Genomic DNA, 17186 nt, shown 5'->3' on the forward strand with positions numbered 1-17186 from the left:
AAGGTTCGACGCTAAAAGACTGGTCCACGCATAAGATTCTTAACAAAGTACCGTCTACTGAGTACAACCGCCCAATGACGAGAAAGCTGATGGTGTCCGAACTGCCGATGGAGCCCGGGTCCAGGTCTTAATGCTGCCATGTGGAGAGGACTGTATTCCCTGCTTGCCATTGAGGATCACTCCAGATGTACGGCATATGTTCTGGTGCTACGTTGGTTAGATTCTTATGTAAGAGCGAAGAGGGACAGAGGTATCGGCTGTCGGGGAAGTAGCCGCCTGTGATCTGGTACCGAGGTCTATAGTGGCGGACGCTGAATACTGGACAGGGCTGATTGTCTGGCTCTTTTGCTCATCATGTTCCGCAGAAGTCTTTCTGGATATCTTTGTATGGAGTCCTTAACGCTGGATCCTATAGGATAGGAATCAAGATCCATCGGATCGATCCATGGGCGGCTTGAGGCAGCGGTTTCTTGTGCCTTTGCCAGTAACGGCAAATGTACTTGGACCATAGCGGAGCTCGTAGGGACAGAGCGGGTGCTTGGTCCCCTGGGTGGATATTCGGAGACAGTCAGTTACTACTCCGATTGAAAATGAACTTATGGTGAAAGGAATAGCCGGCTGCATGCCGTGCCCACTGCACAAGATAGCAGCAGGTGGACTGCCTGGCATGTTTTGGCCCTTTGGGATTTAACCCACCTGGGCTCCACACGGCCGCAGGAACGTTTGCCTCAAGGGGCCTGGGCGCTATGAATACCAAGACAAGATTACATGATAACATTTAGCAATTGCAATGGGTTTTGCACAGAAACGATAGGCGTTGAACAACAATTCTTCATTATGGTAACTCTGCCAATTGGACTTCATTGAGCCTGCGAAGACAAAGGGAAGCCGGGACCCTGACTCTGCAGAAGAATTAGATTACCTCAACACCCCTGCTGGGAGAGGGTTCCCTGTCACTCATCAGGTGAATGGTCTCCTCAGGACATCCCTGTCATCCTGCTTTGACTATTAATCATAGCGTGTGAGTTGGGCGTTGATCACCACAACCAAGTCCATAATGTCACCCTACCAAATTCGAAGCGATGTAGAAATATCTCCCATGGCTGCACTTTACATTAACGGATAAAGGATCTCCATTCCACTCCCGATGAGCAAGATGCTAATCAAGATAGAATCAAGATAGGGGCGTATCTGACGCAACAAAGGCGCGATTCGAAGAATCAGGGCTTTGTCCTAATTTCGAAGGAGTAATGATTGACCGGGTTCTCATTGTTCTCATGGTGATCAGCGCAGTCCGTTTGCTTTTCAACTTGCCTTCCTGGGAACAGAATGAGTTTGTTCTGGGCGCTAGAAATTCTAGATCCGTCCTCCCCGAAGATCAAGTCTACGGGAAAAAGCAAATGTTGGTTGCGGTAGGCTACTTAGTACTTACAAATTCAGCACAAAGCATGTTGATTTTCTCCCTCTTCCTTACCCAGGATGTCCGTAGCAGCAGGGAACTATAGATTTGCCGCACCCATATCAAGCATTGTGTTGACAGTGCACGTCTTTAACAAGCATGCCCTGTAGAGCGTAGCATTGCCAGGATGGATACTCCCGCTGGACACGGCACGGAAGTCGAAGTGTTGAGAAAACGACCCGTGCGTGCCGAGATTCCCCCTCTTTTGTCCTTTCATCGTTCGGCAACCCAGCCCCAGTATCCCCACACCTATCCAGGCATGAGATGTTGCCGATCCAATAGTAACAAGGAAGAATGTCACTTTTCTGCTAGGCCGAATCATATACAGCAATATGTTTAGCTTCACTCAAGCCTCTTTATTCCCTTTGGACCAATGTCTAATTACTATCATTGGCCCAAACCAACATACACCTCTCCATCAATTCTCTAGCTGGCATGATCTTTCGTGTGGAATACTCGACGGATTAGAACATCAAATTTCATTTCGCTTAGGACCTTAGCTCAGGAGTTCACGCTAACATTTCTAGCCCCAAAGGCTACTGTCCACTCAAGGCTTCAGATTTCAGACGCCTTGCCAAACCCAGCTAGAGGCTCCCGATCGTGCTGTAGTTCGCCAACTGTTTTTGTGGTGCCGACCTGACCAGCTGAACCCGCACAGTTCCATTGCCCAGTCTGCCTAAGAAAATCTGCCCCTACCATCATGTGTACTATATCTATTTCGGGAATGCTTCGCGTAGATCTTGACAAAGTGTCGGTGGTGATACCCTTTTCAGCGTTTGCTGTCATCCTACCTTAGCACCTGATTATGGAGTTACACTGTGAATATTTTTATTCCAGGAACATGGTTCGGGTCCGTCCATGGTTCAGAGGCACCGTGGCAGCAAGAATAATCGCAATTAACCATGGGTTGAGCTGATCTGACATGCGAGAAATAATATCACACACGTCGATCAAAATAATTATCCAGCTTTTGAAGCTATTTTTGGTCGATCTTGTTAATTCTCAACAATCTATTAGGACCTACATACATCAGGCCGGCACTACCGAGCTCGTGGATACCCGAGAGTTCGTTCCTTGCTCAAAGATCTCTCGATCATCGTGTTCCTTGCACTGGTGCCGGGAATCTATCCCGTTACGTGCAACCCCGATGCCTGAGCGTTGGCACCAGCCATCCATTATCACTTACAGACGTTATCTCAGTCCGACATCCAATGCCTGAAACGCTGGCTGTCAGCATGTTGTTTCATCTCATTGAGGGGTAGCATCCCACCAACCCGTTAACCGTCACATATGGCTTTGGTGTCAATCTATTTATAAATTCAGGGGAGTGGAGCCTGTTTGTTATCAATGGTTGTAGATTTGGCTGTTTGATAGGGAGTAAATGCGACACTCTTCGACTGCAAGGATAACCCCCTCTGTGAACAACTAATTTGTAGATACTATAGAGACGGACATATTAGGAATATCTCAATATGTCTTCAATGATGAGCTTAGTTCCCCGGAGAAATAAAGGCGCCAAGCACTCTCTATCGACAGGGCAATGCAAAGAAACAGGGTTCATGTGCTCCTCCGAACAGGACCGTATCCACTAGACAAAACGCTATTCCACAGTAGTTTGGTCCATTTATGGAAACAACGAGCACAAAATGCTGATGAGAGGCTGGCACTAATCATCCCATATACCTTCCTCATGTGCTACAAGCTTTCTGAGCAGGCCAAGTTATCGTGCGTCCTATACTGAGCAAATATAAATCATGGTATGCCATTGCTCCCGCATGGTTTCCTGTTCTAGTAACGATATCGGCAGTCTTGGGATCTTGTGTTATCCCGACATGCCTCCACGAGCAACCGTCACGTCAAAGTCGTGCCTCCTAAAACCCCTAACTACATTTTTTATACGTACTCATGTGGAGAATCATTTCCCCCGAAGCCCATCATATCTTGTTAATTGGAAGCCAATGACTGCAAGGGAGAGAGCAATGTAGCTCTTCCATCTGGGAAGTCCACTGGGGAGGCTAATTGTCAGCAAGTCATCAGTGGCGTCCAACACTATTATCACAAGCTATGAATCCTAGGCCAGCTTTATGTGTACATAAATCATGTGGTAAGTCTGGCCAAGTGTTTGCAAGCACACTGGCAGCTTAAGAATAGAGCAACGCCTGCTTGTACCAGTACCGCTACCATTGATGTGTTGCAAACTAAATTGTTATCTCGAGTAGCATCAAGGAGGCCAAATGGAATATAAACAGCCGAATATAGGCTTCTAAGCCTGGAAACCTGTTTCAATGCATTGATGCAAAATGAGCAACAAAACAAACAACAGGAAGTAAAGATCGGGCCACGGAATAGGGGAAGCAGCCTCTTGGTTACAATTTTTCCACTAAACAGCGATGTGAGCAGAAGGGCATCATTTCTGAGAAACTCGAGAGCATATCAAATGCATCATGAAACAAGTGGCTGGGGAAAGTTGATGGTTATGATTCTTGTGGGCTGAACAGGGCATGAATATTCATGGCCGACTGTCCTGCGGTCAAGCCGGAATTGTGGCATGTCCATGGAATATGGGTTCATAAAGAAAATATCGCCAGATATTCAAGTCAATTTCCCAGTAATTATGCAGAAAAAGAAATGACATCTTGAGCATGCCACGAGGAAGAGTAGTGCCGATAATTAATTCGCTTTTGGCTGGGTCGCTATGCTCTGAAAACAAGGCTCAAAGGAAGTAGAAGGCGAAACTATGAGACTGTTCAAATTATCGTCCAATCGCAATATGAGGTCCTCTCCGATGAAAGCAATGATATGCACATCTGATAGCGTAAAGTACCCATATTTATCTAGGACCAGGTGACGTTGCATTGATTTGTAGCCTCGAGGAAGTAGAAGATTTTTTAGACGCTGGCGGCAGCATATAAGCTCTTAAATTATTGATATAGTGAGGCGCGTATATTAATATGGCCTATAAGACGACATGATAGAATTGCTAATTATTAAAGGATACAAGAAGGGTCATTTCATTACGAAAGCCTAGCTACAAAGTTTAAGGCTCTTTCGAGAGCACAAGTGATGCTCGCCACTACAGCCTCTTTCGTGCAATATTAATTGCCATTAGTTACATCTGAGACGACCGAATCGGCAAATCAGAGGACGATCTTATCAACACTAATTTAATGAGTAGTTTTCCTACCAATGGGCTCAGTAGTCGGCACCATAACCCAGTTGGCGAGCATAAATGACAGCTTCTCATTATGTGTCTACATTGTATCTTACGCTATGGAAGGAATGATAACAGCCTGGACGAAGGGTGTTTCTCCAAGGACTTTCGGAAGACTTCACTACATTGCCCCGGGGGAGGTGGCAGCTTATGCCTCAAGAGAATGATACCCTGAAGGAAAGACAAAAATGGAATACAGAGTATAATATCAAGTATTAATTCGCTCACGGATGTAACCAGCCACTAGTGGACAATCCAGTGATACTTTGTGGAGGCCTGACAGGGATCCCTGCTGATGAGTTTTCCCAAGAATTGGTTCTCTATGTAATGGTGTAAACTTGATATTGTCTGGTGGTTTTACTACGATAGATCAACTTTTTAGCCAATTCTATTTGATCATATTTTTCAAAGCCTGTCTTCTATCCTCAATATGTTGCTTTCGAATGGCTTCATCGTGATGCGGAGGGGAAAGTGGAGATTAGAATCTCACCATTATAGGCTATGTAGAGCTAAGCAGGGGATCCTCGTTACCTCTGTCCAGCGGGCGCTTTAGCTTGAGCTAAGCCCACGTAATTTAGTCTGTGAAAAAAAAAAAAAAAAAAAAAAAAAAAAAAAAAAAACACCTACTTCCAAGCGAGCTGTGATCAAAGTAAGAGGCAAAAGATGTGCTCATTGTGTGCTCGTAGTGCACATAAGCTTCAAACCGATGCTCACTCGCCCATTGGTATTTGCTAGCATTTCTCTTTCCTTGCCAACATGCACATCCATTATGATTGAATGTCATTGACTTCTATATATATGTCCACCGTCTTTCTGACCCCATCAACCGGTGGCTGATCCTCTGTTAGCCCTCTAGTGCTTTCCGTGCTCTCTGTTTCATCCCTGTTTCTGCGAGTTGCATCATCTTGTATGGTACACAACCCGCTTTGCGTCGTATCATATCTAGAGAACAACTCGGTAGCTCGAAAGCCTGGAAAGAAAGCAGAGCGTCTTTTTGCCTGGGAGCTGGAACCACCCTGATTCCCAGATTCGGTTCTGGATCCTGTGGCTCCTTGAGTGGTGCTAAGTTCGATCTCTGACAGATGGACGCCATTTAACCCTGATCTTAAATTGCTCAAGATGCGATAGACCGAAGGCATGCAAGCTGCTATGATGCTGAGATACATCGTAAGCCTGCGATATTCAACATTAGCTGCGACAGAATAGAGTACGATAGAATCCTGCTCTCACTCATTGCAAAGGTCTACGTCAACAATTGTCCCTGCAAAATATTGTTAATGCATTAGTTGCCTATGCCTTTATAGCTTTGAGCGCCCGGAGACTCTTACATGTCGGATCAGATGATTGCAAATATATCGGGAGATACACAAGTTCAGTGATACTGACTGCCACCACGCTCCAGGATCGTTAGTGTGCATTCAGCCAAAGATATTTGAGTGAACAAAGATCTCTTACACAAGTCTTGAGGAAAATGAAGCAATTATTTGAAGACGCTTCTGCAATGTCATTTGCACGCTCCAAATCATAATCAGTGGAATTACCACCAGTGCCAAGTCTGTGACTATGTTGATAAGAATTATTGGATAGTTGACGGCGCCCTGCTGATGATTAGGTAGGGATACTTTATATGACCACTGACCTTACCTTCCCGACGCAATGGCTTGGTAGATACTCCCAGTGCGGTCGGCACTGAAGAGCCGTAGCAAAAAGTGCAAACACAGTCCATAGACCGACAGCTATCATGGTAATCAGGTTGGCTCGTCTGATGCGCTGACCGGGTGTCAGCCTGTGAATCAGTCGACAGGTGGACACTTTTGAGAGTGAAAGAACTGGAATCAGGAGTAATTGAGCAGCATAGGTGAGCTATATAAGCAGCAGCCAAATAAGTAAGATCCGTGATTTATACGAGTCATTAGGAGAGAGATGACTAACCTTGTTGTACTTGGAGAAGTCAGCAGTGGAAAGAGAAGATGAATGCTTTCCAAGCCCATGGTCTACTGCAAACTGGGTAAGGAGACTTTGAATAAAGGCAACAATCTGGCAGTTAATCCTATTAGTCGTGCTCTCAGAGGGGCAAACAGGTTCTGTACTAAGGCGATCCAAAGAGGTGCATCTGTGCTTAAGAGCACAGTCTTCGAGTACAAGGCAGTTCCAAGTTTGACGGCAACGATGATTAAAGTCACGAAGAAAAAGACAAAGGCCACAATTGTGATTGCTGGGCCTCTGTCATATGGTGTTATTGTTTCCAAGGGTGGTAAAAGCTCAGATGATGATGATAATGATGGCATGTTGTGATAACATGCCCAGAAAAGGCACTCTCAACATCGATGGTTGCAGATGAACAGACAAATTGTGAGCCAGCAGGAGCTTGTGCTACTTCCATATATAAATGCTCCATGTTACATTAGCGCTGAGGCTGACAGGGATATGATTCATGTCCAACTGGTAAGAGTTTTCCATGACTGCAAGGTCTTGTTGGTTTCACAAGCCTAGTATATTAATTGCTATCTAATAAAGCAACGACAAGGGCAGCTCTGGGGCACCGGTCTAGATCACTCCACACTATGCGTTCTCAGACCATAGATACATCAAGCCGATATCCGGATGCGTGTGAACGCGCAATTAGTGTCGGGTAGCGTAGGGATGAGACACACAAAAGGATGGAATCCCTGTTTAGTTCATATACAAGTCTGGCACTAAGTTGGGACGGTGGCTACCACCTACATACAGAACAAAGCCACGGGCCGGTTACATTTAAGCGTTAATATATCGCCAATGCTTAGTTACATTGCATAGAGCAGTTAGCTTCGCCCACTGGTTGTCCTATATGCAAAGCTATCCCGCTTGATTCTGTCTTCCTTTTTTTTCTTTTTGTCTTCGACATTCTGTTCTTTTGCTTTTCTTACTGGCTTAAGGGTCTTGGAGAATATACCTGCTTTGTTTTGTATTTTGACTTTGGCAATCGCAAGCTATGGAATACCATGATAACCAAACCGGCCCGCCTAGCCCCGCAAAAGGGCCTCATGCTATGAGCATAGAAGATCCCCCACCCCCATCTTCCTATCAGTATCGAGGGAAGCCACGACTTGAGGTAAGCGGATAGTATCTGTATCAATAATGTCCTAATGCTCTCACTGAGCACTAACGTTTTTCAGAGATATCTAGGTTTCCTACCTATGCTAGCATTTGCCGCAACCCTACAAGCATCCTGGGAATCCTTAGGATCCAGTCTTCAAGCAGGGCTGTTGAATGGCGGCCCGGTAGCAATTGTTTATGGCATGCTACTGTCATTTGCCGGCTCTCTGTGCTTAACTTTATCTATGGCAGAAATGGCATCGATGTACGAGTGGATTCCTACGATGCGAATATCATGTGTCACAGTTCGTGTCCCTAATCGCTAAACACAGAAACCCTGTTGCCGGTGCTCAATATCACTGGACATATGAGCTCGCGCCATTTGCTCCTCGATTTTAAGCTTCATTCAAGGTGGGCGCCTTTTGGTCTAATCAAAATCTCGATTTGTGTGGCTGATTTGTGATTCTATTCCAACAGGCTGGATCACTGTAAGCCTCTAGTAATTCGATTTCGGCATTTGCATTGTACACACTCTCATCAGGTACAAACTTATAACTAGGTCATAGCATGGTGGGCCAATGTCGCAGTTGGGCCATACTTAGTTGGCACTGAGATCCAGGGACTACTGGTGCAGAACTACCCTTCCTACAACCCGGAAGGATGGCACGGAACTCTTCTAGTGTTTGCAGTCCTCTTCCTGCCCTTGCTGGTCAATATCTTCGCGCGCCGCCTCCTAGCACCAGTCGAAGTGTTATCAGGTGTTATTCACATCCTATCATACCCGGCCATCATGGTCGTCATGATCGTTTTAGGGCAACGGCACACAAATGATTTTGTATGGACTGAATTCGTCACTGACCAGAGTGGATGGCATGACAAAGGGGTGATCTATTCAATTGGATTGCTAACAGCGGCATTCACCCTAAGTAGTAAGTCTCCCTTGCCTATCCAGCATCTCACCAAAATGCTAATCTTCGAAACCCTCCAAACAGGTTTCGACGGTGTCATTCACATGTCAGAAGAAGTCAACGACGCACCTAGGGCCGTTCCCCGATCAATGGTCTGGGGCTTATGCGTGAACGCCGTCCTTGCATTCGGCTTCGCCATAGCCCTACTATACACTATGGGCGACTTCCAGAAAGCCCTCGACTCACCTACAGGATACCCCATCATTGAAATATTCTATGCCCAGACCGGATCAAAAGCAGCATCCAGCGCAATGATGCTACCGATCCTCCTCTCTGGCTGCTATTCCTCCTTCAACGTCCTAGCGTCAGTCAGTCGACTCACATGGGCGTTTGCGCGCGACGAGGGTTTCCCCTTCTCATCGTTTTTCGCGCATGTATCACCTCGGTACAAGATCCCCCTGCGATCTCTTTTCCTAGTGACAACAATTACCGTTTTGATTGCCCTGATCAACATTGGTTCCTCGGCTGCGTTCAATGCCGTCTTGTCTCTGGACACTCTCGCCCTTTACATTTCCTATCTGGTCCCTGTCCTTTTCATGCTGATCAAGCGGGTTCGCTTCTCGAGTGAGATCCGTTATGGTCCGTTTAACTTGGGAAGGTACGGCATTCCGATTAATGCTTTCGCCATGGCGTACGGTACTTATATTACGATCTTCCTTCCCTGGCCTGAGACTCAGCCCGTCACGGCGAGCGGCATGAATTATGGTGCTCCGGTGTTTGGTGTCGCTCTGTTATTTGCGGTGATTGACTGGTTTGTTCGAGGACATAAGAAGTGGAATGGGCCCACAGTTATGGCGTCGCCAAAGTAGCGCTAACGGGCTATTGATTAAGGGATGGCAGTATACTAGTGGGATTTATAGTGTGGGCGGGGATAAGTTGAAACGTCCCCCGACAGATACCATTCCGACTACTACTGGGGTTCGGTTTCAGCTTTCAAAAGTGAACACTTGTTGTCTATGCTTGCATGCTAATAGTATAGTCACGATGCCATGTCCAAGGATGACACAAAAAAAGACAATTACCAGTTCCAGCGTCCATCACAAAGAGTAGATAGAACGAACGACCGGGTCTCAGCAACCAGTTCCGCGCGATTCAAAAATCTAGTTATCATGCAAGGAGTCTCAGACTCTTTAGAAAATATATACATCTTTAAAAAGCGCCCAGTAAATATGCCAGATATTCCTCACATTATAAGCAAATGTTCCCGATATCTACCACTTCGCCTCCTTGCGGCCCTGGAACTCCTTCAGGATGGCGACGTTCTTCTCAAGAGCCACCACCTCGGCGTCCAAGGACGCGTTGACCTTGGCCTGGTCCTCACCAAGCTTGGCGTAGAAGTCCTTGCGGTAGGGGGTAGCCGACATAGCAGCAGAGAAGATGGGCTTGATAACGAAGGAGTGGTGGGGCTTGAGGGTGTTGCCGTAGGCTTCACGGAAGGAATCGGAGAGCTCGGTGCTGCCGTTGTTCAGGTTGTGGCGGAGGGCCTGGGCGGTGAAGTCAAGACCTCTGTAGCACAGCAAAGGTTGTATATTAGCATGTGTAACTCAAGTGGCTCGTATACCACCACTCAATAGCCGCTGAAGCACATTGAGTTGGGCAGGTGTGGGTAGGTAGACATACCTGACAAGCCAGAGCAGACCTTCAGAGGCGACGTGCTTCTTAGTCTTCAGCTCGTTAACGACGAGAGCCTGGAGAGTCTCGGACTCGGCGGGGGCAGCCAGCTGCCTCTCCCTGACTTTCTGTGATAAAGGGTAAGCTTCCGATAGCATCTGACTGCGGGGTACTATGTATGTTCAAACCTTGATGTTGTTTGTCAAATCACTCTTCACAGGGGTGAAAGCCTTGGAGCCGAGAACATCTAGGGTAAATATTATCAGCACTGTCTCCTTCATTATCAACAATCATGGCCAATGGCATACCGAACAGAGTGGTGAGGGACTCAGCAGCTTCAAGGAACTCGGTGGTCGAGATGCCGTTGTCGTTGGCAGCATCGATCTTGACGTCCGCGAAGGACCGCTTCTGTTGCTCGAACCAGGTGGCAGACATGATGACTAGCGAGGAAAGTAGAATCTAAGAAAGACAGAGAACAAATATGTGAAGAGGATGTGAGCGAGTTAAATAAATACAATCAGGGGTCCAGGGGAAGGAAAAGGCAACGTGGAGGGGAAGGCGGCAGTTTAACAACAACGACGGGCGGCCTGTCACACTCTCCCACACCGCCGGAAGAGGGACACGCAAGCGGTGAGGCCAATCAGCGGGTCCATTGCCCCTGATCAATCTATCCTTAGGTAAGACACGGCACAAACAGTACAAACTCCCTCTTCGCCGTCACGGGATGGGCAGCGACGTCATCGTGTCTGTTGTGCCTTTGGCCTCGTTTGTATACCCTTGCCTATATGACTTAGTTACCTAGAAAGTTCATCCTCAAAAATCAGCACGTCAGCGACAACATGGCCACCGGTATATATTTTGCATCTCAACCTGACTAGTGTTAAGGTTTAGCTCTGAGATCGTATACTACGTGACGGTTGCGAGGGATGCCGCAAGGTCAACGGATAAGCTGTTATTACGATGGTCAATTTACTGCCCTGATATCGTGGACCCGTATTAAACAGGCTACATGATGATCTCCTTGCACAAACGGTCGAATACCACATAAATCATGTCACCATTAAGGGGGAAGTACTACTTAAGAGACAAAAATAATGCTGCCGAGAAGTGAAAGCCCAGTCGTAGAGACGTGCTACATACCAGGATGAAAACTCATTAAAACCGCGCTGCATGTCGATAAGCGCTACCCATGAATGAATCCATTCAACGCCAAACTTGAAGCAAACGTTGCATCACTCAAATGCATAACTATTTCAAGGTCAGCTGGAGCAAGGCGACTACCAGTCCTTTGCCAGCACACTGTCCGAAGCGTTGGAACCGTCCATCTCAATGATCCCACTGGACTGGACGCTCTGCACATCAGTCGCAGAGGGAGGTCTATCAACTTCAACCGGCTCGTCATCCAGCTTCTCTGTGCGGCCATCTTCCGATTTGTCAACCTCCTCCCAGTCATCGTCAGATCTGATAGAGAAATCCTCCATGTAACTTCTACCGCTACGTTCGGTCTGGTCCGCGTTAACCTTTTGCTTCTTAGTCTCCGGTTCTCCGTTCAAGGCAGGATCAACGGTCGGTGGGTCGGGAAGCTTGGCTGCGAGCATCTCCGCCGATTTCGAAGACTCACCGTCAGATTCGAGTTGAGATTCGCGGTCGCTGTTGGCGCTAGGGGCACCCTGATCTTCTGGAGGGAAGAACAAGCTGATATTTTTAGTCAAACCAACGGCACCAGTATAGTCAGAGGTAGATTGTTACTCACGGAGTAAACTTCTCGTAGGCTATCTCATCCTTGCGCTCAAAGTTGCAGAAAATGATCCGTTCAAGTTTCCCGATGTTGCTCGGACTCTCCATGAACTTCCGTGTCTCGTCCAGAACAGCGCGGGCAGCCAATTCACTTGGATAGCCGTACACGCCTGTGCTGATTGCTGAAAAGGCAATGCTTTTCATGTTGTTCTCCACGGCAACCTCCAGACTGCGACGATAGCAGCTGCGCAGCAAAGTCTCCGGGCGCTCCCTCCCTCTCTGCAATTCAAGATCATAGATTGGCCCAACGGTATGAATGACTCGTCTGCATGGAAGCTCGTACGCAGAGGTTATTTTGGCATCACCGGTGTCACAGCCGTCGAGGGTGCGGCATTCCTCCAGCAAACCAGGTCCGGCGGCGCGGTGAATGACACCATCTACCCCACCTCCTCCAAGTAGAGACTTGTTGGCTGCATTCACAATGCAGTCGACTCCATCCAATTTGGTGATGTCGTTGCGGATCAGAGAGATGGTGTCGTTCAAGGCCTTGGAGGGCTGCGCGAGCGGGGAGGAGACTGGGACCAAGCGCTTCAGTTTGTATAGAAGGGAAACGGTCGGTATTTCAGCGAGAGGTACGAGTGAAGGAGCCATTTTTAGGCAGATAGCTGGCTAGATGAATCAAACCCAGCAGTGTGAGTAAGTTGAGCAGATGATGACAGGTTGATTGACTAAACCGAACGCTCGCCACAGGATGTCCTCTGAGTTAATTAGATTTGCTGGTCGTATCGTGGATTTCAATTCACGAGAAATCTCGTAGCTGGCATTAATCTGTGATGTGACAAAGATGATAACGATGGTGATGGTGATAGACTAGGACTTTATGTCTTAGTAGTTGTTGTCAAGGAGGGGAGCTCAACTGCACGTGATGGCGCTGCGATACCGTTATCTTATCGGGGGTGTTCTGAAAACGGTAATGCCCGCATGTGATCAATAGATAACTAATTCCCAGTATAACATTGAGTGAAGTCCTACAACTGATCATGAGAGCATGTCCTTGACCAGAAATCTTTTGAATTCTGGTCTTTGCCAATGGAGGCGCACACTAAAGTAGTATGCTCAGTGACCCAACATTACCACCAAAGAGGTCACAGCAGTGTGTCGTTAGCTACCGATGGGAAAATGCTTACTTCTATCCTAAAGAGCAAAAGCTAAGAACCCCTGGTAGTGTTTTATTCCAATCTTTTGGCATTTGAAAATATCACTCAATGGTATATCTATGAGCATAAGCGAACTTGTTTCAACCGCCTTCTAGCTGCCTTCCACAAGTCTTCCGTTCATACCTGACATTCACGCTGCAAGCAACAAGTGCTATTTTGAAAATCGCGTAAAGGTCAGAATGTACCTAGTACTATCCTGTACCAACAGACACATCAAAGTAATAATCAAATATATCTGCGATGGCACGATCTCAATCAATTGACATCCTCATATTCTAATCGAGGCCAATAATTGCCCAAGGGCCAGCAGCAAGGAGCCTCTTGTGCAACATAAGAATTGCCTGACAATGACCATGATAAGGAAAGGCGGAGGGTATCTTACCTCAATACATGACATGATAACAATGTCAACATATCAGAATGATAGATAATAATGTACATCGGTATGATCGGAGCTGTCATGATGTCAACCAACCTGACACTATCGCACTACTTACCCCATACATAAGGATGTTAATTCATGACTCGGTCCGAGCACCCTTGCGCCACCACACCTGAGCTTCTTACCCCAATATCTTACCTATCTTAACCAATGTGACTTGTAGAGTATACAGCGCACACAGCATATATGCAATCATCTATGTGCAATAACTCCCAGATAGAAGCCACAATCTTACAATTTCATGCTCTGATTGGACCAGCCATGAGCGAGGCGAGCTAATGCAAGGGCGCGCGCCGACTGGCGGCACGCGACGATGTTCCATCGATCAGAGATCAAGGTCAACCAAAAGATGACATGAGCGCCAGTAGTAGTTATTGCCCACTTTGGTCAAATCTCATATTGTTCACCTCATAAAACTAAGCCAAGTAGATACCTGGTCACAATACAGCTGCTGGTATGACCACCGGATAGTCCCAGCGCCTCGATTCTTTATCCCGGCCACTGCATTTCATGCATATCATTTTTGCATGAAAAACTCTTAATCTGGTTATCGTTTGGATGAAACAGATCGGGACTGCCATCCGATCTTCTACAGCAGTCCACATCCTAGGTACATACCGCCGGTGTCGGTCGAGCTGCATCAACCCTGCTTGTTGCTCTTTATCCTCTGTTTTATAAGCATAAGCGAGACTTGGCTAGCCGGGAACCCTGTGCATAGTACGCTGTTTAGAAGTCATGTACATTATGTATTCAGTTGCCTTCCCCGTTGCCTTTTTTAATTTTTACTTTTTATTTTATTTTATTTTTCCCTCTCTATCTTTGGCGGGAAAGCAAAGTGAAAAAAAATGAAAACAAGGACATGGTGCTTCTTCATGACAGTTGTCATGATTGCCTTACATGATAGACTCACGAAATCATTTAGGCAGTTGTTCAGGCTCATAGAAAACGCGACCATAACATGTTACGTATAGTTCATTATTACTCAGATGAGCAGGGCCCAGAACAAGACAGGCCATACTGGATGGTATTACGTTCAATTATAAAACCGCCCACATTGAGTGTAAATTACTGCGAAAGTAGGCTAAAAGTTCAACAACGTTAAAAATCTTTGAAAATTGATTGAAGGAATACTAGAACCAAGCAAAGTAAGGAGCGACGGATGAACTTACCGACAAAAATAAAAATAAAATAAAAACCTCTAGGAAGAGGCAGTTACAGTGAGTTAGTACTCCGTAGTGCAGAGAAGATAGGTGTTCTTCGCTGCAAGAGCGCGGTAACTACACCCCGCCGCTTCTGCCGAGACATCGCAGCGATCTCGATCAGCGCGATCTTAAAAACTTTCCCTAATCTGTCCTGTTCCCGGGTGAAGTGGGGCAATAGGTTCATCGCGCCCTTGTGCACCGTAGCACAACATACCATGAGATCGCGAAGCCAATTCCAAATTCAAATTCCCTTGTTTGGAAGAAGATTAGTCCAAAAATTAGGGGGATAAACAAACATTTCACCAAGATAAGAGGGGCAAGTAAGAAAAAAATTTTTTTTCTCTTTCTTCTCCTCTCCAATTATCACCTCCTTCCATTTCCCTTCTAGCGGTTGATGCTTGCAAATTCTTCATGCTTGAGTACCCCATCTAAAATTTAAGATAGCCAAGCGCCTTCCATTACGGTTCTTTGTTCCATCCAGTCAGCGGGGTTATCCGCGGTGGGGCTGTGTGCAGAAAACCCATTTGGTTGAGATCTGATGTCTTGTCCATCGAGCCACCATCGCACGCTAGTCGGGAACCCAAGATGAGAGTTACCTCTTATCCCGTGGGATCGCTTGTTCTAACCTTTATTTGGTAAAAGCTCCATGCTGCTGACCGATAGATCGTAGCACTGCCCGGATGGACGATGTGGAAAACCAAACAAAGCGTAAAAGTCTAGTTCGATTGTCGATTGTTGGGGGGAGGAGAGAAACGGGGCGGGTTACAATGCGATGGAAGAGGAAAGGATAGGACGGGACCTACCCTTAGGTAATACAACCTCCAGATAACGAGTGTGGATATCATTGGGGGGAGGAAATCAGGAAATCCTTGCGAAGCTCTTACTAGAATAAGCAACATCCGTAGTATGGGACCTACGGGGACTCACGCAACTGGGGAACTATAGGACCACAAGCAAAAGAATCATTCAGGAGAAAAGAGTGAGACATCTGAAATTTCAAATCATGAGATGGGAGGAGAAACCTAGTTAGTTAGCTACTAGGTGTTATCCACTCACACCCGCTCAGTCTGCACTTCTTACGTGCATACTTGCAGGAGGCTTTTCCTAAGGCATCCTAGCAGCTTGACTTAGGCAGCCGTGCATTCCGGCCTCCCTCTTCGTCTGCTTTTTTTTTTTTTCCTTTGGCTCCCCCTCGTGTTCACAAGTCATGGCTTGTTGTCTCAGGAGAGGGGCGCGGTGCTGGCTGAGTTGGCACTTATCCATTTCAGGAACTCTGTGAGATTTAGTCTACCTATAAGCTTGCTGTCCCTTGGATCATGATAGGATAGGATAACTTGGTAACTTGGTAGTTTAGTAGGCTGGGGCCCGATTAGCGAGTTCCGTTCTTGGGTCGCAGGAGTCGCACCACTAGATACCTTAAACTAAAGCCTCGTCCCACCAATCGCATTCCAATGCCTCGCTTGACACGAGGCGTGAGACTACTAGACACACGCAAACCTGCAGATACAAGTACGTATGTAGGTCTTGTATGTAACGATGGATGCATGTAAAGTAAGTTACATACAGACTCCTCTACGCTTCAATACATACTTTGTTTTCTTGTACATACAGCATACATGATTTACCTAACGCAGGGTTACGCTGCTGCATGGCAAATGTACATATGGGCATACAGTATGCATGCATGCATGCACGGAGCAGGAATGTAAATAGTTAGTTAATCTGGCTGTCCTCCCTGGGATACATCAGCTCAAGTGAAGCCTCATGCAGACTATAGCGCTGCCAAAAAAAACCAGTTTTTTTCAACACTCCACCGAGGTATAATCCAAAAAGGAGCCGCGTATGTCAAGTTTGACTATTGCTGTCGTGTAACAGCGGACTCATGTTCTGATATATGCCCGATCATGAAGTGTCAATGTCCTTTATCGAAGACCTACTGCCTATACTTGCCATGTAGGGGCATACCTACACAGTAGTTATGGGGACGCCATGTTCCACAGCATTAATAACATCGAGCCTCCTAATCAGACAAGACTGGCGTATGTAATACGTAGGACAAGGGTCATGTATGGATGTATGGGGTATGTGAGCAGGTAGTCGCATACGGAGGCGTATGCTTCGATGTACCGACTATTACCTACTACCAATACCTAGTAATAGCCAAATCAGTTGTAACGAGTATCGGTGAGGCTTAAGAGCTTGCGAAGAATTGGGGGGCACACGCGACCAACAGAGTACAGGCCCACAACGCCCACCGAAATAGC

The 17186-nt window shown here is 46.6% G+C and overlaps 4 protein-coding genes across 4 annotated transcripts; 1 reads left to right on the forward strand and 3 right to left on the reverse strand.

Annotated features, from left to right (window-relative positions):
- Positions 1-2: 2 nt before the first annotated feature.
- BDQ94DRAFT_143004 (uncharacterized protein) lies at positions 3-596 on the reverse strand. The gene has a single exon (XM_026766138.1). It carries the CDS (start codon positions 507-509, stop codon positions 297-299), a length of 213 nt encoding a protein of 70 aa, XP_026626995.1. The 5' UTR covers positions 510-596; the 3' UTR covers positions 3-296.
- Positions 597-7641: 7045 nt separating this feature from the next.
- BDQ94DRAFT_178471 (amino acid permease-domain-containing protein) lies at positions 7642-9522 on the forward strand (the record flags this gene model as incomplete). Its single annotated transcript, XM_026773137.1, has 5 exons — positions 7642-7761; positions 7826-8010; positions 8078-8091; positions 8312-8674; positions 8738-9522. 5 exons carry the CDS (start codon positions 7642-7644, stop codon positions 9520-9522), a joined length of 1467 nt encoding a protein of 488 aa, XP_026626996.1.
- A 55-nt stretch (positions 9523-9577) lies between these two features.
- On the reverse strand, positions 9578-10876 carry BDQ94DRAFT_143008 (GLTP domain-containing protein). The gene is made up of 4 exons (XM_026766139.1): positions 10633-10876; positions 10513-10571; positions 10334-10452; positions 9578-10219 (listed from the first exon to the last, which is right to left on the reverse strand). Exons 1-4 carry the CDS (start codon positions 10757-10759, stop codon positions 9925-9927), a joined length of 600 nt encoding a protein of 199 aa, XP_026626997.1. The 5' UTR covers positions 10760-10876; the 3' UTR covers positions 9578-9924.
- Positions 10877-11485: 609 nt separating this feature from the next.
- On the reverse strand, positions 11486-12959 carry BDQ94DRAFT_28176 (macro domain-containing protein). The gene is made up of 2 exons (XM_026775402.1): positions 12078-12959; positions 11486-12019 (listed from the first exon to the last, which is right to left on the reverse strand). The coding sequence occupies exons 1-2, from the start codon at positions 12710-12712 to the stop codon at positions 11602-11604; spliced, it is 1053 nt and encodes a 350-aa protein (XP_026626998.1). The 5' UTR covers positions 12713-12959; the 3' UTR covers positions 11486-11601.
- Positions 12960-17186: the final 4227 nt, after the last annotated feature.

The sequence above is a fragment of the Aspergillus welwitschiae genome, assembly GCF_003344945.1.
Source record: "Aspergillus welwitschiae strain CBS 139.54b unplaced genomic scaffold BDQ94scaffold_14, whole genome shotgun sequence".
In the NCBI taxonomy this organism is placed as follows: Eukaryota; Fungi; Ascomycota; class Eurotiomycetes; order Eurotiales; family Aspergillaceae; genus Aspergillus; species Aspergillus welwitschiae.

Bases quoted from the DNA above. Each gene is read 5' to 3' on its own strand.
- BDQ94DRAFT_28176 (XM_026775402.1), bottom strand. From the start codon at position 12,712: ATGGCTCCTTCACTCGTACCTCTCGCTGAAATACCGACCGTTTCCCTT. The intron at 12,020-12,077 runs GTGAGTAACAAT...TAAAAATATCAG, and splicing joins GCCTACGAGAAGTTTACTCC to CTTGTTCTTCCCTCCAGAAG.
- BDQ94DRAFT_143004 (XM_026766138.1), bottom strand. From the start codon at position 509: ATGGTCCAAGTACATTTGCCGTTACTGGCAAAGGCACAAGAAACCGCT.
- BDQ94DRAFT_143008 (XM_026766139.1), bottom strand. From the start codon at position 10,759: ATGTCTGCCACCTGGTTCGAGCAACAGAAGCGGTCCTTCGCGGACGTC. The intron at 10,453-10,512 runs GTTTGAACATAC...CCTTTATCACAG, and splicing joins ATTTGACAAACAACATCAAG to AAAGTCAGGGAGAGGCAGCT. The intron at 10,220-10,333 runs GTATGTCTACCT...GCTGTGCTACAG, and splicing joins GGTCTGCTCTGGCTTGTCAG to AGGTCTTGACTTCACCGCCC.